The sequence below is a fragment of the Lycorma delicatula genome, chromosome 10, assembly GCF_047948215.1.
Source record: "Lycorma delicatula isolate Av1 chromosome 10, ASM4794821v1, whole genome shotgun sequence".
NCBI classification, from domain to species: Eukaryota; Metazoa; Arthropoda; class Insecta; order Hemiptera; family Fulgoridae; genus Lycorma; species Lycorma delicatula.
In genome coordinates this window covers 22,157,387-22,180,789 of record NC_134464.1, presented here as the reverse complement: position 1 = coordinate 22,180,789, position 23,403 = coordinate 22,157,387, and the positions used below count along the sequence as shown (strand labels likewise).

The window sequence follows — 23,403 nt, the reverse complement described above, 5'->3', positions numbered from 1 at the left end:
CCAGAGGCAGTTGCAGCCAGTCGTATCATACATTCAATAACAGTGGCAGTGTCAGTGGCTGTGTAGGTTGAGCCATACACTGTTACACCCCTTAAAAAATTGAAATGAAAAAACCCCAAAATAGCTTTTAGATATTTGAAGAGTATTTGCAAGCCCAAATTGATAGAATATCTTGTTTAGTAGAGTTTGAAATGGGGAAGATTTTCAATCATTTTTCAAAATTTTTATACCTTCCTTCAACACTGTCAAGATTGAATTTTGAAAAATTTAGAGATTTGTTTTTAGACATTCACAAGAAGATGACACCAACAAAAAATCAAGTTGATATTTTTGTTTGTTTTCAAGAAATTTAAAAAAGGAAAAGGAAAATCTATTGTTACCCCATTTTAACCTTTTAATTCTGAATTTAAAACAATTCTTTCTGAGTGTGCACTTATATTATAAGAAAAATATTTTGTTCGGTGTTGATTATAGAGTCAGTTAGGACATTTTATTTTATAGATACAGATATATATGCAGTCATCATAAAAGAAATGGTGAGGTGTCAGTAGTTTAGATCAGAGCATTAGGAACATTGTGAGAGATTATGTTGCTGGCACTGAAAGCATCCAACCAAAAGGTTTTGTTGCAGCTATTTTTAACTTTAGATCAGCCTTTATTGTTGTATAATTGTTGATGTTTGCTTTTTCTTTAAACTTAGTTAACAAAGAACAAAGTGTGTTTTGTAGCATGCCAAACTGAAGTCAGTAATTTTACTTTGACGTACATTACACCACGACATGAAAACAATATACAATGTTGGTTCGATCAGTTTGAAGGAATCAGATCTGTTCTAAAAAAAAGATAGATAAGCGTCGTTGTGGTCAGAAAAAAGTGTTAAAACAAATCTGAAGTCACTCATTAAAGCCTTGACAATTTCAAAAAAACAATCGTTCATAATAAAAGGTTGCAATTGTACCCATATAAAATTCAGCTACTGCAAGAAATGAAACCTTTTTGCACAGAAAAATGTTTCCCATTCATTGTTGAAGTTTTAGACAAAATTAGTGATAACTGATCATTTGTAAATGATGTTGTTTTTATGGATGAATCTCTTAATAAATGAGTTATAGACAAAGTTTACAAATATAAGGATCTGAAAATCAACATTTAATTTTTGAAAAAGCGTGGAACCATTTATTTTTTGAAAAAGCGTGGAACACAGCACATGTGAATATGAATCTATTAATTTGTGTCTTTATCCACCATTTTTTTTTTTTTTTTATGTTGAACCCTCTTTTTCTGTTTAGCCTCCAGAACCACCATGAGGTATTACTTCAGAGGATGAATGAGGACGATATGTTTGAATGTAAATGAAGTGTGTAATCTTATATGGTTTCAGGTCAATTTCTTCAACATGACGTTGTACAAAACCACAATTTATTTACATTCATATATCATCCTCTGAAGTAATACCTTACAGTGGTTCTGAAGGCTAAACAGAAAAATAAAAATAAAAAAATTGGTCAATCATTACTCTCGGCTTTGAAATCGACTGATTTACTATGACGAGTTCCCCACTAGACCAACCCAAAGGGTTTTTATGATGACCCTACACATATATATTATAATGATTCATCTTATGTTAAAGTGTTTTTAAAAATAAAACTGAAAACTGGTCATGATGCTTAGTATTTTTAATCCATGTGATGACATGAGAGTCAACTGTCATCTTATTTCTATGGAATAAATGACTCCTTGAAGCCGATTTTTTTTTGGATCATGTAAATTTCATTTAAAATTTATTATTTAAACAAATTTTTCAATACTACATACTCTGAAAAAAATTTTTTATAAAGTAAAGTTTTAAACATTGTGTCAGATGAGTAAAAATTATAAATGCAACTCATATTTTGTATTGTATATTTGCTGTTTGTAATGAAAAATTGCACCGCTTGTGAGGTCATTATGTATATTTTATAGTCTGTAGAATTAAAATATTTTTATGTATTATAAATTTTTTTTTGTATTTTTCTTTTAGTGTGCATACAACAACATATTTGCTAGATCAAGATTACACATCCAAACTGGTCTTGGAATATCTAATGCAAATGTATTAGAATCTTTATCGTTCAATGTGGACAGTCTAAACTTATTTCTATTACCTGATGTTATGCAAGAAGGTAGGTAATTAATTATGATGTTACACCCAACTAATTCTTTATATTACATATTACAAGAACAGGTAATTTTAATACTAAAAAATTATGAAAAATTTAGAGAATTGAAATAGTTCCATACCTTTGCACACTTTGGTGCTTTCCTAAAGCACCTCGGCTTTAGGAAAGCCAAGGTGCTTATTTGAACATATGTTATTCTCACCAACCATGCTTGGCTATAATCCATCTGAAAATTATTTTTAAAAATCTAATGTTTTTATAATCTTTTAGAAACGTGTCTGTTTTTATGTTTTTAACTTTTGCAGTCAGAGTGCAAAAAAATACAACTTAGTAAAATGTTGTATAAATCCTATTTTATTCTTTAAATGTCAAGTAAACCAAATTTAAATAATTTATATACCATTTGAAACAAGTGTTTTTCAACTAGACCATTTGTAGAAATTTGATTAATTCTAAAATTTACAACAAACATTTATTTTTTCCTAAATATTGTTTGTTTACAGTAGAAATCTAAAGATTTAGGATTGTATTAAGATTTCATTTGTTAATACACCACTTATCTAAAAACTTTAGAAATAGTACTGTGTATTTATAATCTTTTTTATAAAGATATCTGGAAACTTTCAAAGATAAATTCTAATTTTTGGGCAGAAAAACAAGTTAGAATTTAAACCATTCTAACTTGCTGAGAATTTAAACCATTCTAACTTGCTGAGTGGAATGTGGTGCTGAGCACTTAATGCAACCTGCTGACATGCACATATGCGTGGTAGTACAGCCACTTTTTTATATCTACTGGTGTAGGTCAGCATGTTACTGTTGACTTAGTATCTTATGTTAATGCATCAGAATCATTTATATTTTGTTACTGTGCAGTACATTCGTAATTACATTGAAGCCGCTTTTTTTTTTGTGAGGACTATTTGGTTTGCGTGAACTTAAAGGGAATAGCTTTATAATAAATAAATTTTCTTTATAAATTATTTGTATTGATTACACAATTATATTTTACTTTTACTTTATAATTATATGAGGGATATCTCTAAAATAAAGACTGCTGAGAAATTTCTCTCCTTAAGGTTGGTGAACCTGTCATTCACAGCCATGGTAGTAATGTACACACTGCATTGTTGTCTGTAAGTTGTCACGTTGTAGTATCTTGGATTACATTGTGGTTACGTTTTTTAAACCATCAAAACGTTAAGCCAGCTGTAATTCATAGGCAGTTGGTTGCTATGTATGGTGATAATGTAATGAATGAACGAAACGTTCCAGAATAGTGTGAAACGATGAACATTCAAGGAGCCCCTTGATCACAAGGTCGTTGAAACGCGTCAATGATGAAATCAGAAAAGATTGTCGCTGAATGTTTTCTGACCTGTTCCTTCTTTTTCCTGATGTTTCAAGAGCTATTATTGGTTGCATTGTTCATGACCATTTAGGCTTAAGAAAAGTTTGTGCATGTTGGGTGCCACACATTGTAATGGAACATCACAAAAAAATCCAAATGGGATCTGCTGATCAGATCACCAAACAGAAACAGGTGATGAGTTCCTTAATTCAACTGTTATCAGCGATGAAACATGGATTTTGTATTACACGTCAGAGAAAAAACAGCAGTCAAGTGAATGGCATCATCCTCAATCATCAACCAGACCAACAAAGGTTAAGCCATGGCCATTTGGACACAAACTGATGGCCAAGGTCTTTTGGAAATCGGTTTGGCATACTGCTGATGGTATCATGCCATGTGGAATGACTATAAATTCAGAAGCCTACTGTAAAATTCTATGTTAAGTTACAGCGTGCCATTAAAAATCGACATGGGTAGCTGACTGACAGTGTTGTTTTGCTGCATGATAATGTATGTCCACATGTTTATGTTTAGTCTATGCTTGCTTCGCTTGCTAACCTTGACTAGCGAGGGAAGCGAGCGTTGGTTAAGTTTCGGTAGATTCTATTTGTAATTTTGATATTAATTAAATAAAGTGCAAGTGGTGGTTGTATAATCCATTAGACCCGAAATTATTAATACAATCTAACCAAACTTAACCAATGCTGGCTTTGCTCGCTAGTGAAGGTTAGTGAACGAAGCGAGCATAGGTTAAGTTTGGTTAGATTATATTTATAATTTTAACTTGAGCAAGATTAATTTATTCTTAAATTAGTCCATTTATATTTTATTTTATGTATTTATAGTGGTGGTCGTATAACCCATGAGACCTTATAAAACTAATTCAGCCGCTCCACAAAATAGTACAGAGTTAAAGAACATTCTTACCTTACCTTTTTTTCATCAAAGCACTTTCAGGCATAAGCCCATCTTCAGTAATGTTATTTTTTTATAAATTTTACTTTTTTACATTTACACACTAGATATCATAATACGTTAATACATTTTTTTTTTTCTAATTTAAAAACATTCTAAAATTTGTAATTGAAATTAAAAAAAAATTTATATTTTTATAAATGTAAATTCCGCCTAATGAATCTGCAAACAGAATTTGATAGGGACATTCTTATAAATACTATTTATTTAAGTTTCTAATAAATTGATAAGGAATTTTAAATAAATTAGATAATCAGTTCAGTACTGTATTAACATATAGATAGCATGTTAAAGGAATTTTAATATTGTAATGTATTAAACTTAAAAAAAAAAAAAAAAAAAAATTTTTTTTATTGATTGAATAAATATTTGTTCTGTAAATTTTAACGTATTATGTTATTTATTGTGTAAATGTAAAAAAGTAAAATTTATAAAAAAAAATTATTACTGAAGATGGGCTTATGCCTAAAAGTGCTTTAATGAAAAAAAGGGGTGTAAGAATGTTCTTTAATTCTGAACTTTGTGTAGTGGCTGAATAAGTTTTATATTATATAATTAGCTAGATTTTACATACAGAAGTGACATGGACTACAAAAGATTTAATTTAAATAAATATGCTAAATATGGTAATGAAAAGCTGAGTGTACTAAATGAATCTATATCAAGAAATTCATTTCAGTAAATTTCTGTACTTTTCAGGCTATGTATTTATTGCTTTATTAATAATTACTGTAAAAAAATAAATAAAAAAGAAATCTATTTTGTTTATATGTAGATAATACAGTGAATCGTGTACAAATTATTCTCGAAAAGTAATGAGATTTACATCAGTTTATAAGCAATTAAATGTTTGATAAATGTTTCAAGAAAGGATTATAAAAAAAGAATAATACATTAGGGAATGTATAAAATAACAATTAATTTGATTGATGATTGTGAATTTTTGTAGTGTGCGAAAAGCACTCCATGCTTGACCAAGTAAATTATTATTATTATTAATATAAAACTATGATGATAATATAATAACTGTATTTTTTCTTTAACAAGTTTATTTATTTTTTAAGCAAGACCCATGTGTGGGTGATTTCTCTACAGGATGCAAATTTTTATCTTTACATATATTATTTTTTGTGTATCTTTTCCTATTAATAATAAAAATAATATAGATTCTAAAAGTTAATATATAAAATATTAAGCAAATTTTTTGCATTATAATCAAATAATGGGATTATTTGTGTTCTAGATCCTTAGTTTTCTTTAATTTACATGCATTTAAATGGACATTTTAATTTTTAGTGTTCATTTTATTGGAAAGAAGCTTTGTTAAACGAAGATATTTAAAATAGCATATTTGTTTAATCAAAACAGTTATTTCGCATTTATGGTAATAGTGGGTCAAACAAAGAATGAGCAATAAACAGAATAATTAATTTCAATTACAAACTATGTATTGTACCATGTGTATGATATTGGGGTTTTAATTCAATATAATGTCTCTTGGATGAGGTGTTCAGCTATGATTTAAGGCCAGAATCAAGATGCAAAAAGGACAGTTTTAGTCGCACGCTTGGCCTTAGATTGATTCCCAGTCTTTCTATGTGACAGCAAAGATGACAGCTTTCTGAACAGATAGCCTCTTTCTGTGTTTTACAGTTTGCTAAATGTGAATTTGATGTTGCAGTTCAATCGATGTTCTGTAGAAAGTTTAATTTAATCTTCTGATTGGCAATAATATTTGTCGATGGCATAATCAGTTTGAAGCAACTGGATGTTTGTATAAAGGGAACAGTACAGGATACTGAATGAATTTGAAGAAATGTTAAACGTGTCAGGGAGTCTTTTCTGTAAAAATATGTTAGAAAGGCTTGCTGCACTAATGATGACAGTGTAGAATGTTTTAAGGAAATGTTTACATATTAATCCACACCATTGACATCTATTACAACCTTTTTAACCGACTGACTAAGATGTGGATCACTTTGCAATCAAAGTGTTCAACGTGAAGAGATGACTTACTTGATCGTATTGTATTATACGATGAGTCAACATTAGGTCTTATGGAAAAGTTAATACAGTAACATCTGTACCTGGAGGTAGACGAAAGAATTTTATTTGGCAACAAATCTTTATTTGTGCTTCTTCTCACTGACTTTACTCTGTATGGGATAAGTTGAATGATGATTTCCTTAACCGAGGAGAAATGATTTTAGTCATTATAGCATTGTTTGGTGTGGGCCTGATGACGGAGCTTTTTTGCAGTCGTCTTCAAGGTCACCAGATCTGATTCCATGTGATTTCTTCCTGGGGTTTTGTAAGGAATTTTGTCTATGTAAGGGATTTTGTCACCTCTGCTATATATGGTGTACCTGGTTTGAGATACAGAATTGAAGCAGCTGTTGCTTCCATTATGTGCCAGTTGAAGGAAGTAAGGGGTAAACTTTGTTATTGGTTGGATGTGTACTGCGTGATGAAAGATGCTCATTAGGAACACTTGTAGGAAATTACACTGTAAACATCAACTATTTTTTTATTTTGATTCATTACTGTAAGTCAAAATTTAGAGATATTAAATAGCTGTAAACCTGATATTCTTTTTTGGACACCTTGTACATTAGATTTTCAAAAAGTGTAATAGTTTACTGAATTAACAATGTAATCAAGTGATAAAAAATAACACTAAAATTAATTTTCAAACAAGCTTGAGTCAAACTTTTCCGGTGAAATATGTATAAACAATTTTATATGCATTCATATAAAAATTAAATTTCAGTAAACAAAATATTTTTATTGTATTTTTAGTTAATTATTGTTAGTAATACTTTATTTTTCAGATGTTCCCGGTCATTTTAAAGGTCATCCAGGGTATAATGAATTAATTAACAAATTGAGACACCAATTACATGGTGCAACTATCAGTCCATTGACTCACAATACACTGACTGAAAAAAACTGGTTAGTGTTTTTTTTTGTTTTTAATATAATTTTTTGTCCTTTTATTATTTTTAAATATTACTAAAAAAATGTATGATTGTCATTATTGACGTTGATTAACAGTTATGAGTCTTTATGAAATTAGTAGTTTTTTTTTGCTGTGCTAACAAAATATTGATGCTACACCTCTTTTATTTATTAGCACTTACATATAATTACTCTTTATAAATATTTGAAGCAAACCTATAATTCAAAGTAACCGTGATAAATCTACAAAATAAAACCCCTTTGGAGTTCAACAATGAATTCTTTAATGGGAAATGCACTTGTAAAGTTTGTAATTTATTTATATTTGAAAAATTATGTAGCACATTAAATTATAAAGGTGTGGCTGCAGTATATACATAATTTGAAGGAAAGCTACAGTGAACTCACATTGATTGAGAACTTCCTTAGGAGGTACTCTTTTGTTCTTTTTTGAAAAAAAATAATAAACTAATCAAAGATTATTTTTACAGGTTGCACTATGCGTCAAAGATTTGGGAAAGTGTTAAGAAGAGTTCATTTTTCCATGAGTATAGTCGCTTAATGCCATAATTGTTCTTATTACTACCCATAAATATAAAATGTGTATAGTTATATAGGTAAATGTGTTAGTTTTATATTGTATTTATTTTACATATAAATAAATTTTAATTGTAATTATTTTTTGGTATACGTTTTAGAAAGTCAGGACTGTGTAACAGTCCTTGAACAAAAAATTAAAATATTAATTGACAGTGATGTATTTTGGCCAAACTAGGAATGAGAACTATGAAGCTGAAGGAGAAATTAAATTTGAAAGTAATCAGAAGTACATTTAACTAGTTTAGTTTACCAATTCTTTTTTTCAAGTGTGATGTGAAAATATTTTGAATATCAGGATTGTAACAAGCTATATTATGTGTCATTACATTATAATAATTTTATATGCTAGGTATGTTAATTTTAATTTGAAAATTTTTTCATTAATGTAATCTGAAATAAATGAGGTTTAGGATCTCTGGATGAACTTTCTCTATAATATAAAAAAATGAACTGTCAAAATCACCATATTTGGTAAAGAATAAGGTTTGAACAAACAAACAAAAAAATCTGATGTGAACACCACATGAACTACATCTATTAATACATTTACACATTTTTTTTTTTAAATGTACATAAAATTTTTTTTCATTTAACATTGATATTTTTTCGTATTTTTTTTATTATTATTGTTGGGTAAAGTTAACAAAATTAAAAGAACACACAGCTTGTATTTGCCAAAAGAAATTGGACTTTAATTAGAAAGAAAACAACTGAACTTATGTTAAATCATAACCCTAAAAAATTAAAAGAAATTATGAAATAAACATAACTTAATTCTATATAAGAAATATCAGCTGAATCAACATATGAATAATGATATTAAATGAGAAAATACATGAATATACATTTTTCAAATACACATTTTGAAAATCTACAATTTAACAAAGCCTGAAAAACAAGATAACATAAAAAACCTTATTTACAATTATATACTTAGAAAAACATAACATCAATAAACATAGTATGACTGGAAAACTATTGCATTACTGACATATGCTGTAATATTGAAAAATTAGCAATGAACAAATGTCATTAACTTAGAAAAATAAACCACAGTAAATCTTATTATTGGCACTGGCCTTTTCTGAATTATGAACATCATCATACTTAACATTAAATAATTAAAACATGTAATTCTAGTTTAGTGTAGAAAGAGTTAATTACAATAATCAAATTGAAATAAGTAAACATATAAATAGAGTTCATTTTGGTAAATAAAAGCTTTCTTGAAAATATAAAATTACAAAGTCCAAAAACGTAACTCCACATCAGGAATTATTTTCTTTAGCTTAATTTAAGAGAAGTAATATGAATTCAGTTCATGAGTAGATAATAATTAATCTCTGAAATTAACAAATTACATTAAATTGAATGATAGAGTCAAGTACAATAAAAACAAAATATAATAAGTAAGTACATAAAATATGTTGCACATGACATAATAACATAACCTTAATTAAGCCATCTGTCGTAACTGCACTTAAGTGAATAAATGGTTTTTTAAACCAAACTTGAGATTGAAATGCGTAATGTACGATTAACTGAAAGTTTCACAAATTTTACTGATAAAATAACTGATTAACATAATAAATAATGAAAATTGAACTTGCCTGTAGCTCACAAATATTAGTAAGAGACGAACTCGTGAATGAAGGTAAATGAATACATACAGTAATCCTGGGCGTAGTCCGCAGTGTATCAGGAATACAGGAGTGAGACGTGGTTTAGAGGTTAAACAGGACATGGCGTCTCAAATATGTAGCAACGAGTTTGGAGAGATTCTGCATCAATGAAAATTGTAGTAAGCAGCTGGAGAAGATTCGGCGTCGATAGAATTGGGAGTTTGTAGTGATTGGCACACATTTCACAGGGATGTAATATACTGAATTGGAAGATTAACTTAACAAAGAGACGAGGCAAAACAAAACATAGAGATCGGTGAAATCACGCAACACTGACGAGTAGAACTAGAGAATATTTCGACAGAGAAATACCACAACGTTTATAAGAGTATGAAGACGACGAAAGTATTAACATTATACGAGAGAGAGAGAGAGAGAGAGAGAGAACATTGAAGCCTGGTCCTCCAAATGATGGAGGACCAGGATCCGCACAACGTGAAAGTCAGGACTAGAATGACCAAAGCTGGCGTGGTGAGAAGTAGGGGAAGCGAACAAAGCAATGGACAGAAGAGTGTGTGTGTGAGTGTGTATTGACAACAAGAGTAATGTCCTAGTGTTAGTATGAGAATGATTAGGGAAAAACGTGTGGAATTCGGGAACGAAGACATAACAAAAATAATTTACAAGCAAGCAGACCACTAAAGAATTACATAAGCCTGATAAAATAAATTTCTGAATACGCAAGTTGAAGAAATGACATCAGGGCAGACAAAGAGAAATAGACTTCTGGGAACTATGATAATATTGAAATTGGTTGAGAATAAAAAACACTTAAGAATAATATATACATTAAGACCAAACAACAATAAACAATGCGAGATATGAAATACGTTGACACCAATATGATGATGCAATCAGCGAGTCAAACTGGAGACTTAGAGAAATTGATATCGAAAACAAACCCAAACAACCTATTTAAAAATACACGTAGATAAGCCTTACAAAAATGCAAAATAAATTTACCAAGCCTGTAAACTACAAGACTCGACCATAACCTTGACTTTATTTGAATAAAACAACTTTACGCGTTGGCGTAAACAATTATTGAATTATTATTTATCGTAAATTTTTTTTACTATCTGAGGTTAATAATTATTAATAAATCAATATATTTAAATTAAAAAACAAGAAAAAGGAGATGAAGTCCTTATTCAAACTGATGTGTCTTTGTAAGATCCAAATATTTCATTAATTAAAATTTCATTGGCTGTAATCCTGAAACCAATGAAAATAAGTACCACTTATGATATGTTGTCGAAAATCTCTCAATGTGTGCTTATTATTGCAATTAAGAAAAATTCCAAAATCCAAATTTTTTAGATTTTGGGCTTTTTTTGGACACTTTTGGTTCAGTCGATTGCAATCAAAAGGGGAGGTGCACAACTAGATATTATAGCAGTCCTAATTCCAAAATTTCAATATCTACTGCTAATCATTGTTGAGTTATGAGAGATACATACATGTGTACAGATGTCCCGTCAAAACTAGTGAAAATGGATTCAGGGATGGTCAAAAATGGATATTTCTGTTGAAATCTGAAAACCAAAAATTTTCATGATCACAATACTTCCTTTACTTCATACAAGGAATGAAAAGGAATGATTGAAATTAAGAACCTCAAACTTCTTTTTGAAACTGATTAGAAATTAAAATATTTACCAATAACATATTATTTAATTGTAAGATCTACTATTATATCAAAAATCATGTATTTCTGTATTAAAATAATATTTTGATAATGAATCTGTGATTGCAGTCAATAGAATGTAGAATACAATTGTGTCACAATGCAGAATCTAATTTCATGACTGTGGTCAACTTCTTGAGATGAAGGTGATAGCAATCATGAAATTAGTTCAACAATCTAATCACAAAACATTGTTTACCAAAATAAAAATTGCTTTCTATTTCAAAATAGCTGTCTAAAACTATTAATATGTAAATCCTCCTGTTTTCAATACTTGGTGCATAATGATTGATTTTGTTTATCAATTGATATATTTTCTCCCACATTTACAAAAAAAATTGTGGTTAAAGTAATTTGTTTGAGATTTAGAAAACTACTGCATATTAAAATTAAAGAGTTTGCCATTTTAAATTTATTTGTTTTTGCTAAATAATTATATTAAGAATTTTTAGAGCGTCTGTAATATTAAAAGCAGTTGCCGGTGTGCATTATTAAATCACAGTCTCATTTATCATTACTAAATTATTGTTACCGACCTGTTTAGTCACACAAAAGAAAATACCGTATCTTTTTTATTGCATCCTTTATCAATAAATTTCAGTAATAATTTATGGATTGTAAATTTTTGAATTTCCGTAAAATTTAAGGATTCAAATGTTTAATGAAATGAAAAATGCTCAGAAGCAATAAATTAATTAGACTATTTATTATATAAGACATTTACAAAAGTTCATGCTTGGTTGCAGGCAGTTATTCTATATGTCAAACTGAAGAGAAATGTCTAGTTAACAAACATTTAAAACACATTTAAAACTTATTTTAATAAGTTGCTGAATTCAAATTTGGAATATATGTTTTGTATGTAACCCTAAAATTTTGTACAAAAAAATTTTAATTTTTCTTAATGACAAATATTAAAGATACACAGAGTTGCATAAAAACTACTAATAAAAAAATTTAAAGGTAAAATAAATTTTTATTGCTTCAAAAAATTACACTTTATTTATTACTAAACTAGGTGGTCAGGGGGCTTTACCCATTGGACCCCAACACATTCGTTTTCTCCATGGTTGTTAGAATACTATGTTCTTTACAGATAGATATTCATTAAAGAAAAAGAAGACCGTTTTACTTCATTATATTTCTGTTGCCATGGTAACAGATATAATAAGAAGTAAAAGGGTACTTGTTTTTAATGAATATATTTAATTTTCAAATTCACTTCTGAGGGGATTAGGACCTCAATCTGTAGCTTAAAACCTTCCCAGAGATAACACAAATTTATCCTAAAAATCTGAAAGCAATCTGTGAGCTGGTTCTCAGATGATGCTGCTACAAACAGATCAACTTTCACATTTTTATGTATAAAATGTTTCAGTTGGAATTTTTTAACACATCTATCCAATGTTTCCATTTTTTATCTCCAGAACACAAATATAATTTTAGATAAATAATTTGTTATGAGATATAACAATTTTGGAGTGCAATTTTGCAAAAGTTTTTTTTGCAAATATTGTTATTTTGTAATCATAAATGTGCATAAGACCTTAACTAGGCAAAATCTCGAGAAATTGAGGGTGACCTTGCTCTACAGCCTCATCCCCTTGACATTTTTAAGTTTAAAATTTAATGGCATCAGTGCACCATATATAGAAGTAATCTGACCAAGTTTGGTCAAAATCGGTCCAGTAGTTCTGGAGGTATAAGATGATTTAGAGTCCAATACCAAACACATAACACGTACATATGAACATTAACATCCAGAAAATTTAAATCCGGTTTTTTGATTTTTGGGTTCCTAAGGTGTCAACTTTCAAGATCTAGTGAATACTGCATATGCCCAGATTGGACTATTTACAATACTTTCCTTTCTAGAGCTATAGCATTATCTAAACTGGAAAGTAAAAATATTGCATTCTCCATTAACATGTACAATTCATAATTTTTTGTTATTTTTATATCGACATTAAAATTACGATTTTTAATATGTTTTGATAAAAGATATAAAATTACAGTAATACGTTACCTTTTTTACATTCACTGATGATTGGATGGAATGTCTTATTTCTTGCTACATTAACACAATCAGGAATATTTCATTAAAATCTTATTCCATGCTCAGCATTCATGGTGAAGCCATGAGGTTATGCAACTCTTTGATCGTGATGTTAATCAAAATATATTTTTTAATGGAATATTAAAATTGAAAATATAGGTATGATCAAACAAGAGGGGACAATAAATGAAGATTTATTGAATAAGAAAAGATAATTATATATGCAACTGGTTAAAATAATTCAAAATTTGGCTTTTTGAAAAAAGTTTTGACAAATTGTACTTTCCTTCCACATAATGGCATGGTATCCCTTTGATAGTGAAAAGTATAAAATTTCAACTAAGTATATTATAAGCCTCCCAAGAAAGGTTGAATTATGAAAAAATTATTCTACTCTTAAAAAATATTTAGATTCGGGGGACATGATGACTGTGTCTTACCATCTCATTGTATAAAATTTCATAAAAATCAGTAATCTAGCTTGAAGATATCAAGCAAAACTATAACTGATGAAAAGAAAAAATTAGGTTTTTCCTCACCATGAATGTAATTGTCTGAATACATAACGCAAAGTGACATACGAATAAAATGTAAAAATCTAATTAGTACAAAGTATAACTTCAGTCCAGAAATTATTAAAAAGAAAAAAGGGATTTTGCCTCCACTCTCTTATCGTGTTTGAATTAGACCAAACACCATCAGAAATTATTTAAGCTACGTAAGAGAAAATACCTTGATAAAACTAAGAAAAGTGATCACAACTGTAGTTCATAGGCTGTGGCTGTGTAAGTGTGGAAATATGTATTATTTCATTTACTGATGCTTAATAAAATTAAAGGAAAAAGAAGCACAATCAAAATGTGCGATGGCATTCTGAAATCAGGAATTTTTTTATTCTAATTTTCCCAATTATTTTTCTTAAATCTTTGTTTTAAAATAACTTTCACATATGTTATGTGGGGAAAAAACTCACATTGGACCACCAGAGAAGCTTTCTTTATAAATCTAATAAAAGGAAAACCATTAAATTCAATCCATTTTGTAAAAATTGATGGTTAACACCAATGACGACTCATAGCTAAAATTAGTGGGGTGCTACTCCAGAAAATTTTTTTCTGGGCCTTTTCAAGGCCATGGTTAAAGTTTTCTGTAAATAAAAACTGAAAAAAAATGAATAAAATAGAATAGCCTGAAACAGGATAATAATCTAATTCTACACTTTTTCAAGAATATCGTACACAGTTTTTAAGCACATTGTGCTTAAAAACCATATTTGGTTAAACTAAATAAATAATAAAATATCAGTACAGATAAATTTTTTAGTATTATTAGATAACTTTTAAAATGTCTGCTTAAAAACACTACAGTCTAATGGTGCTTAATTTAAATTTCTATACATACAGAAACAAAAATGATTATATTCATACATAAGTAGAATGTAAATTTAATGAATCATTTTGAAAAAAAAAAAATACTGTTAACAAAGGTTCCTGATATTTATATAGATATTAATATTTAATCCTTTTCACATTAATAAAGCAGAAGATTTTTACTCTTTAATTTTACTCTGTTTATTTTTTATTTATATTTTCTAATTAAAAAATAACTTGATAAAATGATTTGTTAAAAAATAAGTACTTACAAATATTTTATATTATTCCTCTCCTTCCAATAGATATTTCAGGTCTTTTAATTATATGTATTTCTATTTCAGGATGTGGAAAACTTTTAAAACTTGAATATGTAAGTTAAATTTTTTTGTGTGCTGGGAAAGGTTGATTGAAGTTTGAAATATTTGTTACTACTATAACTACTATTACTCTTTTAAGCGTCCTGGAAAATATTTTATTGATTCACATCCAGGTCATTGTAATAATTATGGATTCCATTGCGATCATCAATCCTCTTTTGTCTACTTTTTTTATTTCCTTGTATGAAGTAAAGGAAGTATTGTGATCCTGAAACATTTTGGTTTTCATAATTCAATGGAAATACCCATTTTGACCATCCCTGAATCCATTTTGACTAGTTTTGGCATGACGTCTGTACGTACGTATGTATCTCACATAACTCAAAAATGATTAGCCATAGGATGTTGAAATTTTGGGTTTAGCAGTGTTTGTAACTAATAGTTGTGCACCTTTCATTTTAATTGCAATTGAAATTAAAATTAAAATTTTAATTAATGAAATATTTTGATCGTAAAGGGAAGGCCACATCAGTTCGAATTAGACTTCACCTCCTTTTGTTTTTTTAAATTTTTTTTAACTTTTATTTTTTTAATTTAAATGTATTGATTTAATAATTATTAACCCGTGATGTAAAAACGTTTTGCAATAAATAATTATTCAATAACAATAAAAAAAAAATATGAAAAAATCAGAATTTATTAGTGAAGTAAAATTTTATGTACTTTTAAAAAATGTGTAAATTTAATTTAATAGGCTTTACATATGTATGTATGTAATAGATTTGGTGAAACATCTGACTATTTAATATTAATTGAAAATTATAATTTAGAATCGTATTATTTCTGGATTTTCTTAGCAAATTCTTATAAAAAATGTATATTTATTTTTAAAAAATCATCTTATTTAATTATTTGACAGAAAAATAAAATACATTTGTCCATTGAATTCAAATTAAAATGATTGTTGAAATTTTTTTTCATGTGTGTAATATGCACAAGATTTCTGGTGTGTTTTCAGATTTCTGGTATGTTGTATAAATAAAACTTAATAATAATTAAACTATTCCGTTTAGTGAACTCCTGTATACTGGTTACAAATATTAATTTTGACCTTATGGTATACAATAATCAGTTTTGATTATTGGATTATTTGGTAGAAAATTTATTTAAAGAGCAATCAAGGGACATTTTACAATCTAATATTTCAGGTAAGATTGTTGAATTAATAGTTGTATAAATATTTGATGTTAATAAAAACCAGTATTTTAGCAATTGTATAACTGTCCACTTTATTAAAAGAATTGGGGTCATATCTCACTTTCAAATGAAATAAGTTTAAATGAAGTGCAGTAAAAATGTGTATATGTAATTTAATAGATGTACAGGGAAAGTCATGTAGTGTCCATATCAGATTTTTAATTACACTATTATAAATATTCTAATATAAATAAATATGTTATAATATATTTTTAAGGTACACTATTATTAATATTCAAAAGTTTGTTGGCAAAGTTTTTATTTAAATGCCACATTATCCTTACAGCCCAGATTTTGAAATGGTGGTCATGAGTTAAAAGATTACTGTGCTTCATCATCGTATTTCATAAAAAATTAATTACATCAGCGCCTTATGTACATAAATTATTTTATATGTTTAATTATATTTTCAGGGCCATTTAACAGAATAGATGTTAACACAAACTTGTCCCTAAATAGAATTCAACCAACTTTTTTGGATTTGGGGAACCTAAATAAGCTGACAAATAGAAAAAAAAGAAAATATCAGCAATTATGATCTGTAGCAGTATTTATATTTATTATAAAAATAAGACAGCAGTAATCAGGAAAGTTTAGTATTATCAAAAATCACCGAAGACATTTTACAATTAATGCACAGTATTATTTTAAATGACTTTCACTATCAGTATTAGAGACAAATTTATTTTATTTTTTTTTTATTGATGATATCGCCAGATAAGCTTGAAGCTTGTGCGTGGGATATGGAAATGGAATTTTGTAGCATATGAGAAATGCCATTCCCGACCGGGATTCGAACCCGGGACCTCCGGATGAAAGACCGAGATGCTACCGCTCCGCCACGGAGCAAAATAACAATGGTAAAGTAACCAACCGTCATAAGGAAATGGTAATGTCTCCTTTTTATCGGGATTCAAATCTCGCTCTTGTGTAGTATCTTTTCCTTACAATAGAATATTTCTCTTTTTATAAGCGATTGTAATATTCGGGCGTTCGCTTGTAGTTGATAAAGTATATAAATAAATAAGTAGTGGGAAAATACGGTTTTATCGGTAGCTTTGGCCTTTAATTTAAAAACTAAAATAATAGTACTTTGCGTAACAGTAACGACAGTTTATTTTGAAAACTGTGTTGCACGAGATGCTACTACGCATAAGAAATTAGTAATATAATCTCCCGTACTGGAAGCGCTCAAGTCGACGTATATTAATATCAGGAAGTGCTTTAAATTATGCCGTACAACAGAATTACAATCTGCGGTTGTGGTTTACGTACAGCGGTTCGATATATGTACCCGCAAATAGTTTAATATGTTACGAGACGACAATCTGTTGTTATTAGACTAGAACAAGTGAAAGAGAAAACTTGATTTTTTTTTTTTAAATATCTGGGCCAGGAAATAAAATAGCTCTCACTGATCTAGTAAAAAAAATACCTTTTCTATTAAAAAAAAGAAAAAAAGTTAAGGATTTATGGATGAGATATTCGACGATTTATTTTTAGATTTCAGGTTATCCACTATTTAAACGGTTTAATTTCTTTTTAAATCTCGCAGTTTCATTTTTAACAAAAAAAATAGGCAATTGATTCTTATTAAACAGATCATTGGCTCTTCATAGAATGTTTTTAAAAGACGTAACGGGTCATGACGGTAATTAACAACCAAATTCGTATATACCGTTTTCGGTTTTGTCTTCGTTTAATTTACGTTAAACGAATGTGTTTTTAATAAAAATAAATGATACATTCAATATTTTTTTTTTTTACTTTTCTTTTATATAACAAAGAAGTATTGCAACAATTAAAATCCTCTATGTTTTAGATTACGGGACGAATCCTAATGCGTTATAACAGCCCTTAACGTATTGCTTTTAAACGTTTTTAAATGGTTACGAGATAAGCGTAAAGTTAAATGATTCGTATTGCGAAGTCGACAAACCGGTTCTCTTTGCACGCAGTTATTTTTCAAAACTAATCTGGCAGATTTTCAAAAATAAACATTTTGGGACTTATCTCCGATTAATTCCCGTTCTTTTCAATTTACCTTAAACAATAATTCTCCTATCGATTCGAAGCAGTGTATAATCCTATTACCTATTCATTATTCCAGAACAGAAAGGAGTACGTTAATCTGTTGATTTACATATTTATTTGACCCGATCTCTCTTAATGTCTTTGACCCGAGTAAAGTGTCTGAGATGGGATTGGTCAATTCGGTTTTTTTTCTTTGAGGAATAATATTCTTTACGTAGCCGGTTTCCTACTATTGTTAGGGCCGAATATCACCTGCATTTCGGCGGACTTTGCTTGCTAATACTCTGCAATGTATTTGGCTGTGTGGGGAAACCGCTTCACTCCTCACTTTCCCTAGTAAGTCTTGCATTATTTATTCTTGAAAAGAGGATATTCTAGCGAGATTGTGAAACTTGTTAGGACGCCTACAACCGTTAGGCTTTTGGAAAAATAATTTTTGCTGTGTGGATCGATTTTCTTGGTATCGGCAACCCGTCCTCTCATCTAATGATGATGAAAACTGTTTTAACCCGTACTTTTCAAAAAAATAAAAATATGAAGAGAGTGGATTTATTAAACTGCTGGAAAATTTCTTATCAAAAATTAGTTTTAACTCAACTGTGTGCTGAAGTTTCCTGTGTCTCTTTTTCTGTTTAGCCTCCGGAACCACCGTAAGATATTACTTCTGAGGTGATATGTATGGTAGTAAATGAAGTGTAGTCTTGTACAGTCTCAGGTTGACCATTCCTGAGATGTGCGGTTAATTGAAACCCAACCACCAAAGAACACCGGTATCCACGATTAAGTATTTAAATCCGTATAAAAGTAACTTCCTTTACTAGGATTAAACTGTAGAACTCGGGACTTCGAAATCAGCTGATTTGCGATGACGAGTTAACTACTACACCAGTCCGGTGGGGTGAGGTATTCTGCCTAAGATATTAAAAACAAAATGTCTCATAATAAACATCATACAGAGTGATTCAGGTGGAAAGTGAAATAATTTGGGAACTGATTCTAAAACTTGAAATAAGAAAAAAGTTCATACAAAAACGCTTTGTTATCGAGTTGACTAGCAAGAAAATTCGGTTGGATTTCAGTTCCCCCACTGAAATGATACTAAATTTTTAAGACTTATACGCGTATAAAGGATAAACTGGATGGTTTATTATGTTTTCTGATCTGAAAAAACGGATAAACAGGTTCCAGAACTTAATCTCGCGTAGTTTTCATTATATCCAACGTAAACCTGAAAAATTCGGTGAAGAAAAACATGTATTTATTTTTTTTAGATATGAAGTACAATAACATTGTTAAACGACAAATAAATGCGTAAATTTTATTATCCAAACTTATAGAGAATTTAATTTTGAGAAATTGATTTAATAAGTCTATGAAAAAAAAAATGAAATTTTATTATTAAAAACAAAACTTTATAAAAAAAGCTGACAACACAGTTATAGGACTCACTCGTCACGGGAAGGGAAGTTCCTATAACTGTGGGCTGTCTCGGATGCACGGCTTACTTCACACATAGACACACAATTTAATTTTAAATATTTATGAATTTATTTAAGTATATTTTTTCGTTTATTTAATTCAGTGATTTTAACTAAAGTGCGCGCGCATACCGTATTTAATTCGCTCGGGTGTGACTGTACTAGCGTTGACGGTCGGCACTAACTAAACTAATGTAATTTCACAACTTACATAAAACAAATTTCTCTTGTACGGTCAGCAGATTGGTGTAGCTGCAAGGCTTAACGCACCAGGTACCAAGTCAACCGAACGATTGAGTTCGAGACCCAACCAGACCGAGCTGTTTTACACTTTAAATATCATTCATTGATTTAATTTTACCGATCACATGTGACGTCGCAACATAGCAGATGACGACAGCAGCATCTTTTTGGGGGTGGGGTAAATTATTAACAATAATTTTGCAAAACATTTTTTTGCAGTTATTTTTATTTTTTAATGACCGTTAATTAGGCAAAATCTCGAGATACTGAGGGTGACCTTGCTCACTACCTGGACATTTGAAGTTGAACATGTAATGGCATCAGTGTCTCATACGTAGAAGTAATCCGACGAAGTTTGGTCAAAATCGGGTCAGTGGTTCTGAAGATATAAGGTTATTTATTTATAGGCCAACACCGAACACACTCACGTACGTACGAACATTAACATCCTGAAAATTTCCATCCCGTTTTTTGGTTCTTTAGGTGTTAAAACGTCAAGATCTGGTAAAAACCGCATATGCCCAAATTGGACCGATTACAATACTTTTCCTTCTACAGCTATAGCGCTATCTAGACGGGAAAGTAAAAATGTTATAAATGCTAAGTTCAACTGAATTTAGTAAAATAAATTTAGATCTTTGAAAAATTAAAATAATTTTAATTTACTTAAAAAAAAAATACTTTCTGGTTTGTACTGTTTTAATTTATTATAAATGTTCGTAAATTTTCACCATTCAATGCACCTTTTAAGTCGTTTCCTTACATTTTCTATCGCCAACTTAATGAATTTATTTTTTTTATGAATGTCTAACATGTTTTTACTTTGTACCGGTGCCCAATTTTTAAAGAAATTAATGCAAATGTGTTCCTATATTTTGATAGTTACGATTTTCCTCTACTGTAATATACAGAATGTCTTAATAAAATATCTATATGAATAAAATTGAGCATAAAAAATATACTATATTATATTACCCAAAGTTGAATTTCAACTAGAAAAATATGAAACATTTTGAAGTATTTTGTTTGTAGAATCCTTAAATCACAACTAACCAACACAGCGATAATAATTACCTTTTTTTTTATCGTCTTTCTCGTTTACCGCCTCCCAGATTCGGACCCGCATTTAAGCATAAATACATCTCCAGGAGGTGCCATTGCCTCAAGCCACCCAAGCAGTAACGCTGGGCCCGGCGAATCCGTTCTCAACGTCCGCACCAGGCAGCCGAAACTCTCTTTCATGGCACATCTCAAAGAAGAGAACCTCAGAAGAGACCCCTCACCGGGACTATGGTCTTTCAATGCCTGGCCTCAAGTGGGGATCCCCCACTGGGACTATGGTCTTCAATTGCTCTGCCTCAAATAAGAAACCCCCCAAGAGGATCCCCGACCGGGACTACGGTCTTCTTTTCTCCCCTGCTGATTAAAAATGTGGAACGCTTCGTGATTTTGCGTACCCCATCCTTATGCAGGCTGATGATAATTAGTTTAAAATGTTCAAAGATACGTAGTTGTATCGATATACATTCTGATATAGGAATTACATGAAACGAATCATTTTTGGGGCCTTTTAGGAAGCTTGCACCAGTCAATCTTTGAGAATGTTATTCATTTTATGCGTACATTTGAAGAACGTCCACTAAACGCAGCACGATAGTATTAATGAACAAGAAGAGCAAGTTCTCATATTTAATCTAATACCGCCTTGGAAATCGTCGCTGAGAGAGTTGCTGTTTGTGGTCTATGTTTGGGGCACATTTGAATCGCTCATATCATCCTGATGTAACGTTATATCCCTCGCAAAACTCCTGCGTAACTGAAGTTATGTTCTAGTTGATCGTGTAACTTATGTTAAATTTCCTCTTCGATTTAAATTAGTACATAGACTAGACGTTATTTTGGAAGATGTTATGACCGAAATAAAATACCTTTCAAATCCTGGAAATCAGTTTGGACTTATCTCTGAATTTGAATTTTTTTTTCGTGTTTTTCGAAGAGCCTTTTATATTTTATCCTTTTATTTTATGTTTCATAAATGTAAAATATTTTTATAATCATTTTTATTTTATGATTACATTCCAATGCAGTTTATTTTTTTGAGGGATGGATTTTTGGGTTCTTGTCCTTTTACCGCCTCCTACTTTTTGCTTGCAGTGTAATAAAGCAATACGTTATAAGAATCGTACTCGATTGTATTTGCTTTCTTTACTTCTTTTTATATTTAAATATTGTGTTATTTTCTTCTGTAAAATATTTAAAAATCTTAATTCGTTATTTATATCCCTTATAGCTGTTTTTTTGGTCAAAATAATATTAGCGCTTTCATTATTTGAAATGGTGTTCGTCTGCTTGTGTGTTTTTAGGTAATAATAAGCTATCCGGTTCGCTGCCTTAACAAATACAAACGAGCAATTGTTGAGGAAAAAATCACAGAGCGTTAAGCCCGGTGACCTTGGTCGCCGGATGTCAGGACCTCCGTGATCGATCCTTTGATGGTTGTTCAGAAATGCATGCATTAGTGAAGCCAGATCGTAATAGATTGAATGACCCGCTACTAAAGATTGAACCTGGTAGCCGGAATCCGGCTGAGGTTTGATCATGAAGATAGCCCGAGTGAAAAAAAGCTTCTCAACTTAATTTCATCAACTATCCCTTCCTAACTCTTACAATTATATCATTACCAGCACATACGACTTTTTGGATCGAAGGGAGTGCATTACATCCCCGGACTACCAGGGATCCCAAGCGCATTTCTGCTAGGTCGGAAGGCGTTAACACCGAAAGAACTTAAGCGAACGGACTGAAGGGAATCACGCCGGTAGAACTAAGCACATATGTGGCTAGCCTTTCAAGGTCAGCCTCGGTAAATCTTTTTAATTTGATCTAAAGGAAAGGAGTGCAATACTCACGATTCCGTCCATAAATAAATAAATAGACAAATTAAAATGAAACTGCCAAATAAATAATTACCCGCCCGATAAAATGAATAACACACCAGGCAGGGACTTTAGTCCAGGCCAGTGGCGGCTCGCGTATAAGCACTGTGGAACTGCAGCACCCTTATTTCCACTTGATATTTTCGATAACATTTAATATAATGAGCTCTTTTTACTTTAATTCTTTCTTTATACTTGCACAATATATAACCCTTTAGCTTAATGTCAGTAGCCATTCCCCAGTTTATAAAAAAGATATAAAAATCTTTGTAAGGAACTGTGCGCTTCACAATT

General features: G+C 30.1%; 1 protein-coding gene across 6 annotated transcripts in view; it reads left to right on the top strand.

Moving 5' to 3' along the window:
• The window catches only part of LOC142331770 (nonsense-mediated mRNA decay factor SMG9), a 73,204-nt gene that overhangs the window by 40,225 nt on the left and 9,576 nt on the right, over positions 1-23,403 (top strand). For 3 of the 6 annotated variants that reach the window (XM_075377853.1, XM_075377859.1, XM_075377857.1), the window contains 3 exons: positions 2,021-2,162; positions 7,320-7,440; positions 7,938-8,063. In XM_075377853.1, coding sequence (XP_075233968.1) covers positions 2,021-2,162; positions 7,320-7,440; positions 7,938-8,016 — 342 coding nt within the window. In that variant the 3' untranslated portion in view covers positions 8,017-8,063. Of the gene's footprint in view, positions 1-2,020; positions 2,163-7,319; positions 7,441-7,937; positions 8,465-15,185; positions 15,917-23,403 lie in introns of those variants that run through there. The other 3 variants (XM_075377855.1, XM_075377854.1, XM_075377856.1) reach the window with 3 other exon arrangements.